The following is an 18,972-nucleotide window of genomic DNA, read 5'->3' on the forward strand; positions in this document are numbered from 1 at the left end:
ATCTGAAAAGATAAACTCCTTGACGACCAGCATGATGACTAGTGGACTAGTCACCTATAGACATGAACATACAAACGATATCACGCTTATAGTACCTTTCATCCGTTATCACTATGGAAGAATACTGTGCCATACCGTGATTTCACGGCTATTGTGGCTTGGCTGCTGAAAGACAGAGGTACTTATTACACTACCTCGGTGAGTCGTGGTACTGCTGAGGGTAGTTGTGTGGGTAGGGTTAGAATCCGATGTGTCTCACACACTCTACTATGAGATGATCTTTATAAAGTCTGTGTGTGAGAAACATCGGACTATAAAGGAATTAAAGAATCTCGTGATCGGCTTAACAGAATACAAATTGTTTTATTTAATTAACGTAGGATTAAAAATAACTGACAATAATACAATAAAAGAAATGCAATATTGAATACCAAAAGAATACAATTTTTTGCTATTTACTTAAAAGTAAGAAATGAGTAAGTTGGTAGTTGTTAAATTTATACAAAATGTAATATTGATGAACAGGTACTACAATACCAAGAATATTATATGAAGCATAATTCTGTCATCTCTATGGCCATACTTCGCTCCCCATATCCTACGTGCTTGATAAGAAAATCCGTTATGGGCAAACGATTAACAGTATCAACTATACTTATGTCAGTGTATCCCCACTTCGTAGAGTCAACAGATTCCTTGCAAAGAAAACGAAATCAAAATATAGTACAGTTATAGGTCATTAAAATGTTAAATGACAAATATCCTGTAACGTAAGAAATAATTATATTCTTTATCGTGTAAATATTATTAAAGTCTGATTTGTAAAGATGGATATTATCATTCAATGACTGGTTTGTAATATACAGACTAAAAGCTACAAAATACAGCTCAATCATCAATTTAATAGCAACATTTGTAAACCGAGTTATAAAGAGAAGTCAAAGTTAATTATTAATAAAGATATTGTTATTTTCTGTCAAATTATATAATTTCGCTGTTAAATACGATAATTTTAATTATTTAAACTGGTGCATTAAACTAAAACTATTTAAATTGAATAACCTAAACTCTAATACACATTTTGTAAAAATTTCATCCCATTTCCTTCATAGATTTTATGATTCTACAATATGTAAGGAAAAGAAGATAATAACTATAAATATAATATATATAAAGAAAAATATAAATAATTATACTATATTGAACAGTAATAAAATATGGAAAACATACCGAACAGCCATCATGTACTATAATGTAATGGGAAGGCGAATTTACTGTAGCTGAGGGCCCGATTAATTTATCATTCCAAGTTAATAAAGCCAATGCATCATCCGGTGCATCACGTGGCAATACCGGCGAATTTTTACAATGGTATCTTATCTTTTGATACACATACGACGACTGACTATTAAGCCATGCCAATTGTTGTAATGTTATCTGAAAGGAAAGAAAATATATTATTGTGCAAAACAATATGTTGTTATCACAATATGTTAACGTGATGCTCTTAATGTTAACATTTATATTTCTAAATAACTAAGATCTAATGACTTTTATATTTTAATTTCACTACCTAATCGCACCTTACATCTGAAACACACCTTAGAAGTTCCTTGAATATTGAAACAATTGAATACCGTACCCACGTAAATGACTTACTAGTAATGAACTAGGTAAAATCCAGTCCAATCCAGTAGAGATAATTCTATAACACAACATACACATAGACTGCCTGATTCACATATATGTTTACTTTGATCTGAAATAACCATACACCGACTCACTCAGAGCAGGACCTAGTTTGGTTTACAGACGAGTACAAAATAGGAGATGATGTAGGATGTGGAATATGCGGTGTAAAACCCAAAATCAGCAACTATATAGGCTTAGGTAAATACGCCTCAATCTTTCAGGCACAGACTTACGCCTTAATTAGATGTTTGGAAGTAATCCTAAACCTTAACTACATCAATCAGAACATATACATTTATTCGGACAGTCAAGCTGCTCTACTAGCACTTCACTCGTATGAAATCCGTTCTAAACTTATTAGAAACTATATCTTGCTACTAAATGAAGTAGGTAGCAAAAATAATATTATACTGAGATGGGTCCCCGGGCATTCAAATATCGAAGGCAATGAAAATGCCCGCCATCTAGCAAAGTTAGGGACAAAAACCGTCCTACTGGGCCCCGAACCCTTCTGTGGTGTGCCTCGTTGCCTAAAACTGGGACATCTCAAATTAATAACCAAACGAGAAGCACTGAATCCCTGGCAAGAAATGCCAGGATTAACATATCCAAAAGCCCTAATATCGGGTTACTCGAACAAATACTCCAATAGACTACTGGTATTGAGTAAAAACAACATATGCATGATGACTAGGGCCCTCACAGGACACTGCAAATTAAACAAGCATATGACTAAACTAGGCCTATGCACGACAAGAATCTGCAGATTCTGCCAAACTGAAGAGGAAACGCCGCTACACATCCTATGTGATTGTAGCCCATTCATGCATAAACGAAATATCTCCTTTGGAAAGTTTACACTCTTTCCCGAGGAGATAAAAACCATCGCTCCTAAGAATATCCTTCAATTTCTTGTCCCTGACGGGTCTAGGTAGCGAACTTTGAAAAAGGGCGAGCACATGTAGGTCGCAGTGCTACAGGTGCTACAAACAACTGACAACAGCCCAAACAACCCAATAAAAAAATAAAAATTACTTTGATCTCTCCTATTTTATTTCACGTATTTAACTCCAGTAATTACCTAATACTAATAAGTGTCAAAAAGTACTATAATTTTCAGATCTCCACTCAGCCAATATGCCAATATCCAGATTCTATCACTTCTTTAATCATAAAATTGATGGAGATATTCAGTGGATTACAGCATTGAATATAATTTATTCTTGATTTCATTATAATATGAACACATATTTTAAACGTGATAGGATTATACTTTTTATTCCACAATGAATGTGCGTAATGCGGTCCCTTAAACCTACATTTAATACACTTTACATCTAAATAATATACATAATATAAAACGATACATAAAAGAGTAACCAATAGTAGCAAAAAACATATCCAAAATATTTTTTGTCAAAATACTAATTATTAACTATAATTGAATTTATGAGTGGCAAAAGGTTACAACAACTATGCCTAGTATCGCAGGCGTTCATGTTTTGAAGTGCATTATTTGATACTTACATTATAATACTGATATATTTCATGATATTCGCTCAACCAAAATGGTTGTTTATTCTCTGTATAATCTATATAATTCAGATCACGCGATGGTGCTTTTAAGTCCTCTATTTTATTCAATATTAGACAAGTATGATGATCTTTCTTGCAGATAATTTTAAAGGGATCCAAAGGCATCACCGTCAAAATTCTGCCTGTAAAAATAATAAGGATTTGCATTACAACAAAAAATGTGAGTTTAGGATTCAGTAAGAAGATGTACAAACTAATACTTGTAGATAACTATTTCTAGTTACATTCAGTGCTATCTATATATTATAGTTTTTAGATTTATTATTAAATATTTTTATGAAATACAAATATATATTTTTATTATTGTTTAACATATAAATTTATCTTACCACAGTGTTTGTGTTTTGTTTCACAAAACTCCTCCGAAACAGTTTCACCGATTCTTATTACATTTTGTTAGTATTAGACATTAGGTCTATCAGTTTTATACCCCTAAGTAATAAGGGTCGTCCACCCCATAATTTATTTTATATTCATTGGACAATTTTGTTAATTTTGTCCAGAAAATGAAAATATATTTTAATGTCTTTTGAATTTTTTGTATTGTATTATTTTAATTCTTCAATAATTTTCATTAAAAAACACATACCACTCAAAATTTCGCCCTATTATCAACCCTTATTTTTTAATAGCGATATTAGTACTTTAATATTTTTGTTTCTTGGCGGTCAATAACTAAAAAGTTCAAATGATTACTACCCAACATCCAACGAAGTAGCCACAGGTCAGCTAGTATATATGTATATATATAAAAGAAATAGAAATATAGAAACAGAAATAGAAATAATCTTTATTCAAATAAACCTAATATAAGCACTTTTGACTTGAGTGTTGATCTTTTAAATAATAGTTGTTTTATGTGAATTTACATTAACAATGATTAGTCATGTGACAATCAACACAGAAACCGCTACGCACTTAGTCTCTTTTCAATCATATAGCATTGTCAGCGCTATGAATTTTTAGTTAGATATTTACTACACAAATATTATTATCATTTATATATTCTTCAATTTTATAATAAACTTTTTTACAAAGAAACTAACAGACTGACTGACTAGAAACACTACTTCTCTTCGACTAATACCTTAGTCGGAGATTTAGTTTGTCATACATATAAACATATCATGTTATAATAACTAAATGTAATAATAACTCAAAATAATATTCTCATTTATTGCAACAATAACTAAAGTAAACAAAATACCTTCACCGACACTTTTATAAGCTTTGCAAAGACCTGGCAATACAGTATTTCTCCTTCCTTCAGGTTTCTCTGTGAATGAAAATGAACAAAGGTATATAATAATAGTAATAACATAGTTAAAAATAATAATAGCCCAATTGTTACAGCGCCATGTAGGTACAAGCTAAGCTGTACCCGTCAGGCGGGAATTGGTCTTCAACCACTCCATAAGTCCTTCCATGGGGGTAATAATATATGGACTACCGTAAAATAACACCTAATTCGATTAAATATAAAGTAGTATTATTTATTACAAAGAACTGGCAACTGTATTCTTTGGTATTCAGTAAAAAATAACTGCGGTTCTTGAATAGTGGAATGTTAAGTAAACAAAAAAAAATACCATGATATTAGCGCTGTCTTTTGTCGTCATTGTATTTTTGTTTAACAACTATGAAGCCATTTTTCTCGAAGAAACTATATGGTTTCAGGGAAAGTTCTAGAACAAAAGTTCATTACCATGGTTACTATTATATACCCGTCCGACTATCCGTGACGATGTTTACCTTGTACCCTACCTCTTCTGTACTAAAAAGATATCAGTTGCCTAGTAAATAAACTTTATTTTAGATATTTGTTTTTAGGCTACATAGTTACTTTTGTATTATAATTTTAATATAACTTAGACATCATTATATTCAAATTTCAATTCAGTTCATAATAAAAACAAAAAATCGTCATACCATCTTCTAAATTATCGTCATTGGAGCAACGTTTTATGCAGACTCCTGGTGCGCCTGGAAGTCCAATAGGTCCCTGTAATGAAATTGTTGTCAGCAATATAAATATATATATATCGCCGTTAGAATAATTAAAATAAATATTATACACATACCTATTCTCTTTAGTTAAAAAGAAAATGCAAGTAGTATATAGAGCTTATTATGTTTACTAAACAACTGAAAGATTACTATCGTCTATGATTCTTCATCATACTATATATAGTATAATGAAGAATCATAGACGAAGTATACTTCATCTACACAAACTTTAATCCTTTATTTCACCTACTTCCATAATATTTTTTTAAGAAACAGTAGTCTATGTTCGTCGACTTGATAAAATCGTAGGTACTTTTATTTTATCGTTAGCTACCGACAGCATTAATTTGTATTTCCATACATTATTTACTTAATCGAGGTATAATGGTTTACTATACTGAATTACATCCAAGAGGTACACAGATAAAATCTTGTCGAAGCAAAAAAAAAATTGCTACAATTTATATTTCTGACATTCAATCTTTTAATAAAAGATGGATATGTGAATATCCATAAGATTTTTGTTCTAATTAAATTAGTCTTTAAATTTCAAAATTTATTTAATGATAATGAAACAGATAAGTAATAAGTATAAAAAAAATAACAACTTATTAGAAAGATACAGCATTTGTTAAGTGGTACAGATACGTAAAATCTTTTAACCTAATTTAACTAAATCTTCAGAGTTGAAAATTACAACAGTTTTATTTTATAACGTAAGATACCGAAATAAAGTATTTTTTTTTAATTTCAACTTCACGTCACTACGTGTGCAAAATTTTGGGCAGCAAATATTAGTTATAATAATATAGATACTGACCATAATTCCAGGCAATCCAAAGATACCTTGCTCGCCCTGAATAAAAATTAATTATTTTCCAGTAACAAATATTTAACATAGTTTAAATTAAAACATAATTTAAACAAAGTTTAAATATTTGTTAAGTCGACATTACATTATTGTGTTATTCCTTAGTAATGAAGTAAAGAAATAATTATATACCATTTTAAGTATTAGCTGCACACGACAGGCGAAATCGCATTGGAATAATGAATAAAAAAAATTCTTAAATCTTTTTTTTTATGAGAACCTACCCCTGACAGTAACAAGAACAACAAAAAAAATTATGAAATTTGGAACACATATTTATCTCGCAAGTCTCAATATATGAACCAAATTTGACAGGTTTATGTGAAAGAATTTTTGAGTTATGAGGGAGTCAAAAGTGGCTCCAAATGGTTCGGGTAAATATACACACGGTGCTGCTCGCCAGTTGTCTTACTTGAAACTCGGCTTGACACGCTACCACGTGTCTAGATAATTATTTGGCAATTCTTTTGTGGACTCCCGCGTTACAGGTTTGCCTAGTACAGATAGATAGATAGATAGATAGATAAGTTCTTTATTCAACCATTACAAACACATAGCATACATGAGATACATTTTATAAATAGAAATAAAGTTTACAGATTAAATAATACAGAAATATAATATTACAAAATAAAATAAAAATGGAGGTGGCTTTATGTGTCGCAATGATGAAGAGGCAACCAACTCAGCATGAAGCTACAGATAAGTCTGCAGCGCTGATATTCTGTTGGCTCCTATAATTAAATACATACTTACATACATATATACGTGAATGTTTATATATTACACTTCGAGCTCTTAAAAAATTATACTATTACAAAACATTATACAATATACAAATAGATTAAAAATGAAGTGGTGTGTTATGTATACATATATTGTTAACCTATAGATACATACTACGTACATAAATAATAGTTGTTGCATATACAAGGTCGCTGGCTAAACGCGCCGTGAGTCAGACATTATTGTTCCTGACCATGCTTACCGACTTCGGTCGTTGAAAAAAAGACTCCTCAGATAAAGGACCTCCTATTTAAAGTCAGTTGTTCAGACAATAAGTGTTTTTTTAAAAGGTTTTTAAAATTCACTTTAGTTTTTATATTACGAATAGGAGGAGGTAAGTTATTCCAACACTTGGAGGCCATATATCTGAAACTGCCTCTGAAGGCAGTAGTCCGATGTGCTGGAGTCACTAGTCGATACAACGAAGCCCTGGTTTTAAAAGCATGCTGATTGCCAGACCACACAAGTTTTCTATAAAGGTAATCAGGCATTTTGGATTCAATCACATCAAACAACAAAGTCGCAAAATAAAGGTTGTAACGTGAAGACATAACCAAAAATAAATAAAAATACTGTATATTTCAATTAATATTTAGTAGTTTAGCATTATTGAGATAAGGAGAGACATGACTACGCGGTGGTATACGGAAGCAAAAACGGGCGCATGCATTTTGTACACGTTGGATAAGCCGCCGTGATCTAGCTAGTGTACATGAACCGAAAACAGCTAAACCGTAACTCAGCTTGGACAATATCAGAGAATCGCACAGTCGAACACGTAGATCAGTTGAAAGATAATTTCGAATTTTGTATAATATCTTTAGTCTGTAGAAGCAATTCCCCACACAATCTAGGACATGGTTTTCGAATTTAAGACCAGAGTCCATTAGTAGACCCAGATTGCGCGTTTCAGTTACTTGCAACAGAGGTGTACCTTCTACTGTTATAACTGGTGTTTGATTTTTAATTTTTTGTACCTGCAATTTAGAACCCAATATCATGAATTTCGACTTAGCCGGATTCAAAACAAGAGAATTTTTATTACACCAGTTCGATATACGGAAAAGTGTTGAGTTCAATATTCTAACCGCCATGTTTGTATCTTGAGGATTTATAGACATGTAAACTTGTAAGTCATCCGCATATTGGTGATATAAACATCCTTCACAGTATCTAGCAATGTCAGCACTATACAGAATGAATAAGAGGGGACCCAGAATTGATCCCTGCGGGACTCCTCGCGTCAATAGTCTAGGTTTGGAATATAGTAGAGTGCCGTTGTTCTGTGTTACCTTTACGAGCTGATGACGATTACTGAGGTAACTATCAAACCAGAGTATTGTTTGCCCATCAAATCCATAGTATCTAAGTTTTGAAAGTAAGAGGTTTATATTTAAACATTCGAAAGCCCTCGAAAAATCGAGCAAAGTAAGCAAGGTACCATTTCCCTTATCCATAGCCGCCAAAACATTGTCCACAACATCCAATAATGCAGTGATCGTACCTCTTCGTTTTCTAAATCCAGATTGAAAAGGTGGTAATATGTTATTGGCTTCCAAGTAATAGGACACTTGTAGATGGACAATCCTTTCCAGGACTTTAGACAAAAAAGGTAATATGCTAATCGGTCGCAAATCTGATAAATTTAATGGGTTGGTAACCTTAGGGATAGGACATACCACCGCTGTTTTCCATATTGCAGGGAATGTTGAAGACTCTATAGACTTATTAAAATGAAAGTAATAATGTCCAGTGTCCTAGGGAGTGTTAAAAGCATCATATCTTTAGATATATTATCAATGCCCAAAGCATTTGATTTTATTTGTAGCATAATTTTACCCACTGTAAGTGAGTCAACAGGTTTTAAATTGAAAGTAGATGAACCACACCTATGATGCTCAAAGTAAGTCAGATCGGATATGCGAACTTCGTCAATACCTGGAGTTTTTAAAAAATGATCGTTAATTTTATCCGGATCGTTTACAGACAAGGGCAAGCTGTTCACCTTTGTATTAGGTAAAGCAGTCTTTTTTAAGTTTGACCATAAAGATTTGGAATCCTTAATTTTTTTATTAATGTTATATTCGAAATAAGCATTCTTTTCAAAATGCGTACCGACATTAACAAGATGTTTTAATCTTTTATATTCGTCCCGCAGTACCACATTGTCATGCTTTTTAGACTTTGCATGAGCTGAATTGTAATTTCATCATGAGCCGTACATTGCTTGTCAGCCACGGTTTATGTTTATCCCTACATAAGACTTTTTTTTACCGGAGCGTGGCAATTAAAGAGCTCAGTTACATATGCATTGAAGCAGGTCACCATATCAGTCACTGTATCTAAGTAGCGGATTGAATCCGATATGGAATTGCATCTAAATCTTTATTGAACGATGTCATATCTATATTTTTTATTGGCCTATATAACTTATAAAGTGGCGATTGTTTCTTTTTTGTTATTTTAAATTGCGCATAAACCATTGCATGGCCGCCGAGCTCAGGTATATGATCAATGCAGATATTTATAACAGGAGTATCAGTACAAATAAGGTCAATGAGAGACTCACTAGTCTGTGTAAAGTGTGTAGGCTGAGTGATGTAATTTTGTAAACCCAAGGATTGCAAAAAAGAGTTTAATTTATGCGAATTCTGTTCCGAGTTATTCAGCAAGTTGATATTAAAATCTCCCAATAACGCAATGTGATCATAGCTTGAGATGGATGATATACTCTCAGTTAACGCATCGAAAAACAAGTCGACATCCAGCCACGGGGGTCGATAAGCCGTTCCAATGATTATCCGTAAGGATTTGATCGTTAGGGATAGCCACATTTGTTCCACTGAGGGTGTATATTTACATTGCGGAGCACTCTGACATTTACTCCCTGACGCACATAAAAACCAACACCACCACCACGGCCTCGGATTGTTCTGGGACGGGGAACATGACGTAAAGTGTACCCAGGTAATGACGGAGCACGTCCCTCTTCTCCGGGCCGAAGCCACGTCTCGTTTATAGCTAATATATCAGGGGAATGTCGCCCTACTGCAACCTCTATCTCGTCATGCTTTGTACCCAAGGATCCGGCATTAAAGAGACCAATCTTTGAGGTATCTTTGTTTAAACACGTTGAAGATAAACATAATGTATAAATAAATATATGTTTTGATTGTATGATGTGATGCCCAAGAATAGAAATATTAATTTATAAATACTATTGAGGCGAACTAACAAAGTATGTCTTGCAAAATAATTAGCATTGGATATTTGATCTCGATTGATGTATGTTTGTGTTACGTGTCGTGATGAAAAACTAATGTAAAAGACCGATAAATTATGTGATAAGTATATGGACATAAAACTTAAGTAAATTAGTTCAGTTAATTTAAATTCACACAAACTAACAGAGAGACACAAAGCCACCCAAGGAACAAGTACAAAATTAAGAAGTCTGTAAAAAATAGAGATGCAATGTAATGATGAAGAACACAATTCATTTAAAACATTATTGAATGTATACAGGTGAGGCATCGGTACTAAAAATGCGATCTATATCTGCCTGCTGACGAATCGTGTGAACAGGAGAAAGTACATCGCGCCTAACATATACCCGGCCATTCCTGGTCCAGACAAATCGCCATCTCTGTCGCCTGGTAGCCTCGCGCGCCCTCCCAAATAAGCTGCGGTTTGTTTTTGTAAGTCGTTCATTGACATATAGGCGCTGCGGTTCATGCTGGGGCAAACCCATATCAGCAGTAGACGCATGTCTGCACCCGTGCGGCTCGCAGGTGCTGATCTCGAAGGAGACGTCGTGTTAGTCTGACGGCAAGCGGGCGCGCCGCGTGGCACCCTTCAGTTGCGTCACCGCCGGTAGATGTACCCCGTCGTAGACCCACGCGCGAGGCACTGACGATGTCACGCTCGTCCATGCTTATACCCAATTTGGCAGCCACCGTGATGATAATATGTTCCACCGACTAAGCTTCGAATTAGGGACCCCAGATATTTCTATATATTGAGATATATCGCTTCTTTCTTTTTCAGCAATCTCTTCCTGTAACTGTACTATAGTACTCTGTAAACCAGTCATATCGATAACAGCTGTCTCTCCACTCTTTTCTCCAAACTCAGAACCCTGGCTTCGATAGAATCCATTCTGCTATTACATTGGCTAATAGTGTTCTTCAATTCAGTAATTTCCTGTCGAAGTACCTGCATCTCCGATCTCGCAGCTTGCATCTCTGTACGGAACAATCTAAATTCAAGTGCCCATTCCTGAGTTGTAAACTCCTCTGTAATATTGTGAGCGGTGTCGTCTAGTGACATATTGTGTGATAGCAGGTCATCACTTCTCGACGTGCAATCCGCATGTATACCACGTACAGGGGTGGCCAGATTACTTTGTCTCGGCTCCTTAGCTTTACATTCTGGACAAACCCAGGTAAGCGCCACCTGTCCGACGGCAGGCAAACCCACGCATGCGCGGTGGTGAATAGCAGAGCACCTGTGACACGCAACGCTATCTGAAGTAGCCATGAATTTGCCACAAGCAGCGCACTTGACCATGTTGAAATAGTATTCTGAATAACCACTAGAGGGCTCACGTTTGAGTACCTGCTATTCGCCGTGAGATGTCGCTGTAGTGATCCAGATCAATACTTTGCCAACAGTGTCTACGATTTTCATATACCCTCTTCCACGAAAAAGAGTATGGTAATTCACAGTTTATAAAAGTTAAATTAATCGAAATTTCGCGAGCACTTGTTTACACCAACAACACCGGACACGAAGACGATCACACTAAACACTTTAAAGCGCTAGCAAACTTTGAACAGTAGGTTTTTATAGGTTAAAACGAAAAATAACTGAGAGCTCGATGTGTACGTTGGAAGTTATTACTATATATCAATATACAGGGTCCAATGTTTAATCAATATTGTAATATTTGTATGTTTGAAAATGAATAAATAAATAAAATAAAATAATAAAGGAAGAATAATTACAATATATGAGAATGTCTACAATTTTTTTGGTAGTATTTAAATTTATTAATGTTAATAACAACTTATTAGTTACAGAATCTGGTTTAGCACTAGTAATAAACCATTCACCAATGATCTCTCTATGGTCTAAAGTTAGACGTTTCAGTGGTCTAAATGAGTCTTAGTTGCCTTATGTAAACTCTGTATGTTTCTTGTTAAGAAGTGGTATATTTATATAAAATATTCTATACTGACTTAATATAAACGCACAAGCAAAATAACTAAATCTTTAGAGTTGGAACTTAGAACAGTTTTATTTTGTTACGTAAGATATCGTAATATATATATTTTTTTAATTTCAACTTCACGTCACTACGTGTGCAATTTTTGGGCAGCAATTATTAGTTATAATAATATAGATACTCACAGAAGATCCTGGTGGTCCAGGTAATCCTCTTACACCTTTATTTCCCTGAATAGAAATTTAAAAATTTTCAATAACATAAACTTTTACACATTAGTCGATATTGCATTATGAAATGATTCGTATATAATACAGCAGAGAAAGAATATACTAGCTGATACGACAAATGTTAGCCTGACTTCAATACATGTTGAAATCTCATTGGTTATAACATTGCACTTACTTGACATTTATTATTGGATGTTAAATAATATATTTTTAAATTATTGCCTATATGTTATTCTGATGTACTAGCTGTAAAGTTTCATCAAAATCCGTTCAGTAGTTTTTGTGAAAGAGTAACAAACAAAAATCCATCCATACTCAGAAACTTTCGCGTTTATAATATGGTAATAAAGTAAGATAAAATATGACTATATTATACTAAGTTATTAATATACAATAATAATTTATTTGGGATTTACTTACTTTCTCTCCTGCCATACCTGGGAAACCCTGGACCAATAGGAAATAATTAATTAGTATTGAGGAATCAAACATCAAATTTCTTAATTTCTAAGTAATTAATATACAATAACAATTTATTTGGCATTTACTTACTTTCTCTCCTGGCATACCTGGGAAACCCTAAACCAATAGGAAATAATTAATTAGTATTGAGGAATCAAACATCAAATTTCTTAATTTCTAAGTAATTAATATACAATAACAATTTATTTGGCATTTACTTACTTTCTCTCCTGGCATACCTGGGAAACCCTAAACCAATAGGAAATAATTAATTAGTATTGAGGAATCAAACATCAAATTTCTTAATTTCTAAGTAATTAATATAAAATAACAATTTATTTGGCATTTACTTACATTCTCTCCTGGCGATCCTCGCATACCTGGGAAACCCTAGACCAATAGGGAATAATTAATTAGTATTGAGGAATCAACCATCAAATTTCTTAATTGTATACATATAATTTTTTTATTTCGTTTTATTTTCTAAAAAGTCGTTTGTATGGCGCCTTATGCTCATCGATTTCTGTTTTATAACTCATGGAGATCAGAGATAAAATATATCGGCTAATTTATATTATTTTTATTGTGACGAATTCAATTAATGGGTTGCGATATGCAGCTAAAACTCACTAGCGTTCCTTGTAAACCTGCTGCGCCTGTATTCCCCATATATTAAATAGAATAGCATAGAAAATTCTTTACTCATATAATTATTTGAATAGTCATACTTATTTTTTTTATCTACCACTTATTCGGAAAGCTATATCACAATCATCACAAGAAGAATGAGCAAGAAAGTTTTGACGCTCTCTAAATATAGTAACGTAATTAAACAAAACAAAATATTCTACCCAACGAAAACAGGAATCAAAACGTAAAAGTCTTGAAATTATCAAAAAACCTCTAACTATTTACAATTTATTTCATTTTTAATTAAAATTTACATATTAAAACAATATTTTACTCACAGTTTTAAAAGAACCTTGACCTGAAAGGAAATATTACACAGTTTTAATATATAGTGTATGTATAAGTTTAAGATAATTATTGTAATTAGTATAACAAAATAGCGAATCATTAAGACCTGCATTTAGTTGTTTAAGTTAAGTTAAGGTTGTGATTAAGTTGTGATTGGCTAATCACAACTTAAGAACTTTGGTTTCTAGTAAATATTTATGAAAGACCAAATCTATCTCTGGATCTTATAACTATAATAAATAAATGCCACCAAGTCTTGCAAATGGTATTTTTTTATTAAGTTGTACTTCTCAGAAATTAATGCTGAAAGAGCCCTTGAAATTTGCGTTTAATTTCTAAGGCTATTAATGTAACTGAAAAAGTCAACCTTAAACTTGGCCTGTACCAGGTACCTGTAATTCTATTAGTATTTCTATATTTCAGCAACATATCATCGTATTACAACAACCTTATTAAAAAGAAGAAAGAAAGAAGAAACTGAAATCAAAACTGTCTCCGGTTATTTTACTTGTATCAATATTTATATTGTTTACTTACTTAATTTTACAGTACATGTATCCTTATCCAATTCAGCAGTCTACAAAACATAAATTTTAATATGTAATTAGAAATACTAATGACGAAAGTAACATTTTTATATAATTGGAATCCTGACTTAAGATTGATCGAAATATCGCGTATATACATGAATAACTACGTACGTTTAATCACGTTATCATATGACACTCTTGAAACCACAAATGCGTTGACATTCCAGAACTCCTATAATTTCACTGCCTAATCTACACCCAATTTCGATCATGAGTAGGTAAAAAGTAGTAGTAGTAGTTTATATATACAACTGATATTATACATACATTATTGTTCATTAGTGTCCGGTATTATTATTATTATTATTTACGTACCGTGAACACAGGTCCCACATAGTCGCTTGATATTGTATCTGAAACTGAAACCGAAAATTAAAATAATAAATTAAACCACTTAGCAGTAGATAGTCGTTTATAAATTAAGTAGGTGTGTTTCTTTACTAGAAAAAAAATAATATTTTTTCTAATGTGTAAACAACAACTTCTACCAACTCTTACCAGTAACCAATAAAGTAAGAAGCATTTTATAGTACAAATATTTTTATGCAACTGTAATAACATATCTACAGATTGTTGGCTCACCTTGTGGTAACCGTGTGGTATACATCACTAATAACATAATAATGCCTTTTTGTATGTACAATAATATTACAAAATTAAAAAAAGGCAATATCAAATGGTAGAAAGTTGCGAAATATAATATGAGAACCCTAATAACAGAGTCTCCATAGTACATCTATAGGTATCAGTACTCTCTTATAGCATGTACCTTAAATAATATCTGTAAGTTGTGTCGAAATAGATATTTAAGTAAAGTGTAATTAAATTAGAATATGGATTCGTGAATATATATGAGAAATATGAATATTGTTTTAAATAATAAGTGCTAGATGTATGTAATAGGTGACCAAGTGACTTCCGCGTGATACCGCACATACGTCACTATTGACTTATTAATTTTATCCTGTAATTTCATTACCACTTCTAATCCTATAATCAAAACACATCTTAAAAAAAAGGCATTTCAACTGAAAAAGACTGAGGTAGTAGAAAGAGGTAGTTACATTTTTACAGTCTATCTTTGTCCATATATATCCATAATTTATCTACACAGTAGGTATTATAAATAGAAAAGATTTAATTGTTTGAATATTTTTAATGAACACGCATTAACTAAACTCAAGAAGTACTCGACAGATTTGAAAAAATCTTCTACCTTTAGAAAGTTAAATTATAATTATTAGCGTGAGACATATTAGGTATATTGTATTCTTATTATTTAAAACTATATTAACTGTAACTTGGGTATATTAAACGTTGCAATAACTGCAGTGAATTAAAAGATTAGACAATTTGTTAAATATTTCGAAGGTAGTACATAAATAATATGTTGAATTTAAAATTAAAATAATAAAATGTACATACCCACGTAAATTAAAATTAAAATTAACAGTTTTAATGCTTTATCTGCCATTATGTCAGAGGACGTGCGATATATAAAGTATAATATTGTATTATGTTTAATTTACTAATGTATACAAGTAATTATTATTTACATCTATATATTTTTAGTCTCAATTTCCTCATATATTTATATTAATCTTAAGGACACGACACATGAGACTTGAGGAAAATTAATAATTAATACCACTAAATGTTATTGAAATTACGGGCCACTGTCCCTTAAACAATCACTTGTACACAATAGATGCTACAGACAGTCCACTTAGTCGGCGATGCTTTAAAGCCAAAGAAACTGCCGCTCACGTAATTCTGAAGAGCTTGCAGTGGCCACGCAACGATAACAAACCTCAGAATGGTGAGGGTGCTCCATGAAACCTGTGAAAATACCTCCATCACCAGGTTCTGCGCTTCTGGGAGGAGCTCGGCTGGCTACTTTGGTAATTTCTGGTCTACACGCGCAACGGCACAGAGGAGAGGTTTAATGCGGAGAATAGTACACATTATATTACATTGTATTGCCTTACCTACATGGCATTACGTTGCAATATATTGCATTATATTGCGTTATATTGCATTATATTGCATTATATTGCGTTATATTGCATTATATTGCATTATATTGCATTATATTACATTACATTGCATTCTATTATATTACATTGCATTGTATAACATTACATGGTTTATTATTGGTGGTATTGGAGCTACCTGGCCTAACTTCGTCAGAATATCGCCCTCGACTGTTTTCTAATTTCAATAAATAACGTGTGTTTATAAATACGATGAATATAATGTACCTATCTACTACAATTTACTGAATAATAACAAACCAAGCTGCCACCTACTTGCAAAAATAAGCGCTATATACATTAACAGTACCATGGACACACGTCATCATATGAGGATTTCACATTTTCATCACATTAGGAATATACAAGATGATAATAATAATAATAATTGGTAGGTATGGCATTATTTTAAACACAAAAGGATATATGATAAGGAACAGTGTTGTGACTACATGTTGCCAATTAGTGTATAGAATAATTAAGGAATGTAATATTGAATAAAGTAAACATCTAAATTTATAAACAGGCAAAATTAGCCGATTTTAAAATTCTTTTATTATAAACTATATAAACTTATATAGCTGCATGATAATTTAAAATTCTTTAATATAGTCCACAACCAAGGCAACTACTGCAGTCATTCACTAGAACGTCATCACCTATTTCAGATGACAAACAGCTTGCTTTGTCTTGGTTGTAGGGTGCGGTTAGGCAATCAAATTACAACATGCATGAGAGGTCCTTTTGAATGACAACAGGTGATTAGTATCGTTTGTGTAACATTATAATGTAATGTTTGCAGTGCTGTTCATGTTTTATATAGACGATGATTACACGTTACCACACAGGTGGCCGTCAGCATCATTGACATACCTTTATAAAATATATTTAATGAAGGAAATTTAAAGAAATATTATAATTTATCTTTTAATAGCAGAATGATTGACAATGAATACTTTTTATTTTAATTAATCAACCAAAACTAAAGCATGTGTGACTTTCATAACGTTTGAAGTTAAAATGTAGTGAATAATTAGTCTGTTCAATTTTTAGTCAATGTCAACTTTTGCTATTAATTTCTTTTAAATTAAATTATTTATTGGCGAGTACTTATTTATTATTTAATTAACATTTATTAGACGCGAAAACGTGTTCTTGTGGTAATATTTATATAAAAATATCGCGTTATCATTATACCCTGCGTTGTCATTCCGGAAGACTGAGATGTCTAGCTTCTTATATCACTTTACAATAGATACACACCTTAGTATGATAGCTGCTTGACGATTGAGGTAGGCGATACTAAAGTACTTGCGCAGACGACTTTTTACAAAGTTCACATATACCTAAACTGGCTATTCGCTCCGACTTCGCCCGAGTGTATATGTTTTATGCATATAAACAATCCTCTTGAATCACTCTGTCTATTAAAGAAAACCGCTTCAAAATCCATTGCATAGTTTTAAAGATTTAAGCATACATAGGGAAGGACAGACAGCGACAGCGACTTTATTTTATACTACGTACTGATACACCTAAAAATAATGTCAGATATTATAAAGCTTTTATTATCAGTCACCTAACACAATAACTCTCGTCTGTTTGTGAAATTTAATTGAATAATCACTTCCCATAAACAATGGTCTTATATGCGATTAATCTGACAAGCACACACCTAATGAAAACAAATGAATATCGTACGCCACTCGTTTCATTTACGAGAACTCTTTTATTCCAATAAATGCCCAGGGGACTGGGGTACACGATGTTTCGAATATGATCCGTAACCTTGTAGCTCATGAAGTATCAATCAGTAAACGAAATTAAAAGGAAACGTAATAGAAATAATAGTGTAGTAGGACCTAGCAAACCTACCTGGTTAGCTTCATAAATAGAAGTGTTAAGGACATTTTTAAGGTATTAAACAATTTTTTTTATATAATTCGAATAGCAAAAAAGCTGGATACCAATCTGATGGTAAACGGTAACCAACACTTCTATGGATGATATTACGTTATCATATGACACCCGTGAAATTATTCATATGGTCCCCTCCGATCGATCCCCCGTCCAATTCAAACGGGGATCGACATTACGGCGCCCTGAGCCGAGGTTCGAACCCCTAGTGGAGCCCTCAGACTAAAGTCATATCCGTCAGACAGGAGTTGGCCTTCAGCCGCACCATAAATCATTTCGCGGGTTTGGAGTGCCATCTGCACTCGTCCCCTAACGCCCGGTGAAGCTGTAAAGGCCAGCTGCGGCAAACAGCATTAGAGTAGTCCGAAAAATGAAAAAAAAAAGAAATCATTCATACGTTTCCATTTCAGAGGATGAAAATCATGCCCCTTATCCCGTAATTTCACGATCTAATCACACCTACAACCGAAACACACTTTACATGGTAAGTTGTTTGGCGGCTGAATTAAGAGAAACTGTGTTATCCACGTAGGCGATTTAAAACTCATTGCTCGTTCACTTGAGTTTTCATTGTGTAAACGGA

The 18,972-nt window shown here is 32.9% G+C and overlaps 1 protein-coding gene across 4 annotated transcripts; it reads right to left on the bottom strand.

The window, feature by feature from the left end:
* Window positions 1-387: 387 nt before the first annotated feature.
* On the bottom strand, window positions 388-15,948 carry LOC131852054 (collagen alpha chain-like). 4 transcript variants are annotated; one of them, XM_059202642.1, is made up of 15 exons: window positions 15,865-15,948; window positions 14,755-14,798; window positions 14,387-14,426; window positions 13,840-13,859; window positions 13,226-13,261; window positions 13,094-13,120; window positions 12,962-12,988; window positions 12,830-12,856; window positions 12,365-12,409; window positions 6,116-6,151; window positions 5,218-5,290; window positions 4,496-4,564; window positions 3,220-3,410; window positions 1,231-1,437; window positions 388-695 (listed from the first exon to the last, which is right to left on the bottom strand). In XM_059202642.1, exons 1-15 carry the CDS (start codon window positions 15,911-15,913, stop codon window positions 546-548), a joined length of 1,041 nt encoding a protein of 346 aa, XP_059058625.1. In that variant the 5' UTR covers window positions 15,914-15,948; the 3' UTR covers window positions 388-545. The 4 variants fall into 4 exon arrangements, with proteins under 4 accessions (XP_059058625.1, XP_059058626.1, XP_059058627.1 ...); XM_059202643.1 differs by lacking the exon at window positions 13,094-13,120; XM_059202644.1 differs by lacking the exon at window positions 12,962-12,988.
* Window positions 15,949-18,972: the final 3,024 nt, after the last annotated feature.

Source organism: Achroia grisella, unplaced genomic scaffold (genome assembly GCF_030625045.1).
Source record: "Achroia grisella isolate CSIRO2021 unplaced genomic scaffold, CSIRO_AGI_Agris_v1 utg821, whole genome shotgun sequence".
NCBI lineage: Eukaryota > Metazoa > Arthropoda > Insecta > Lepidoptera > Pyralidae > Achroia > Achroia grisella.

Excerpts from the sequence above, each read along its gene's own strand:
- LOC131852054 (XM_059202642.1), bottom strand. The coding sequence starts at position 15,913 with ATGGCAGATAAAGCATTAAAACTGTTAATTTTAATTTTAATTTACGTG. Across the intron at positions 13,860-14,386 it reads TACATGTACTGTAAAATTAA|GTCAAGGTTCTTTTAAAACT; the intron begins GTAAGTAAACAA and ends ATTTCCTTTCAG. Across the intron at positions 6,152-12,364 it reads CTGGACCACCAGGATCTTCT|GGCGAGCAAGGTATCTTTGG; the intron begins GTGAGTATCTAT and ends ATTTTTATTCAG.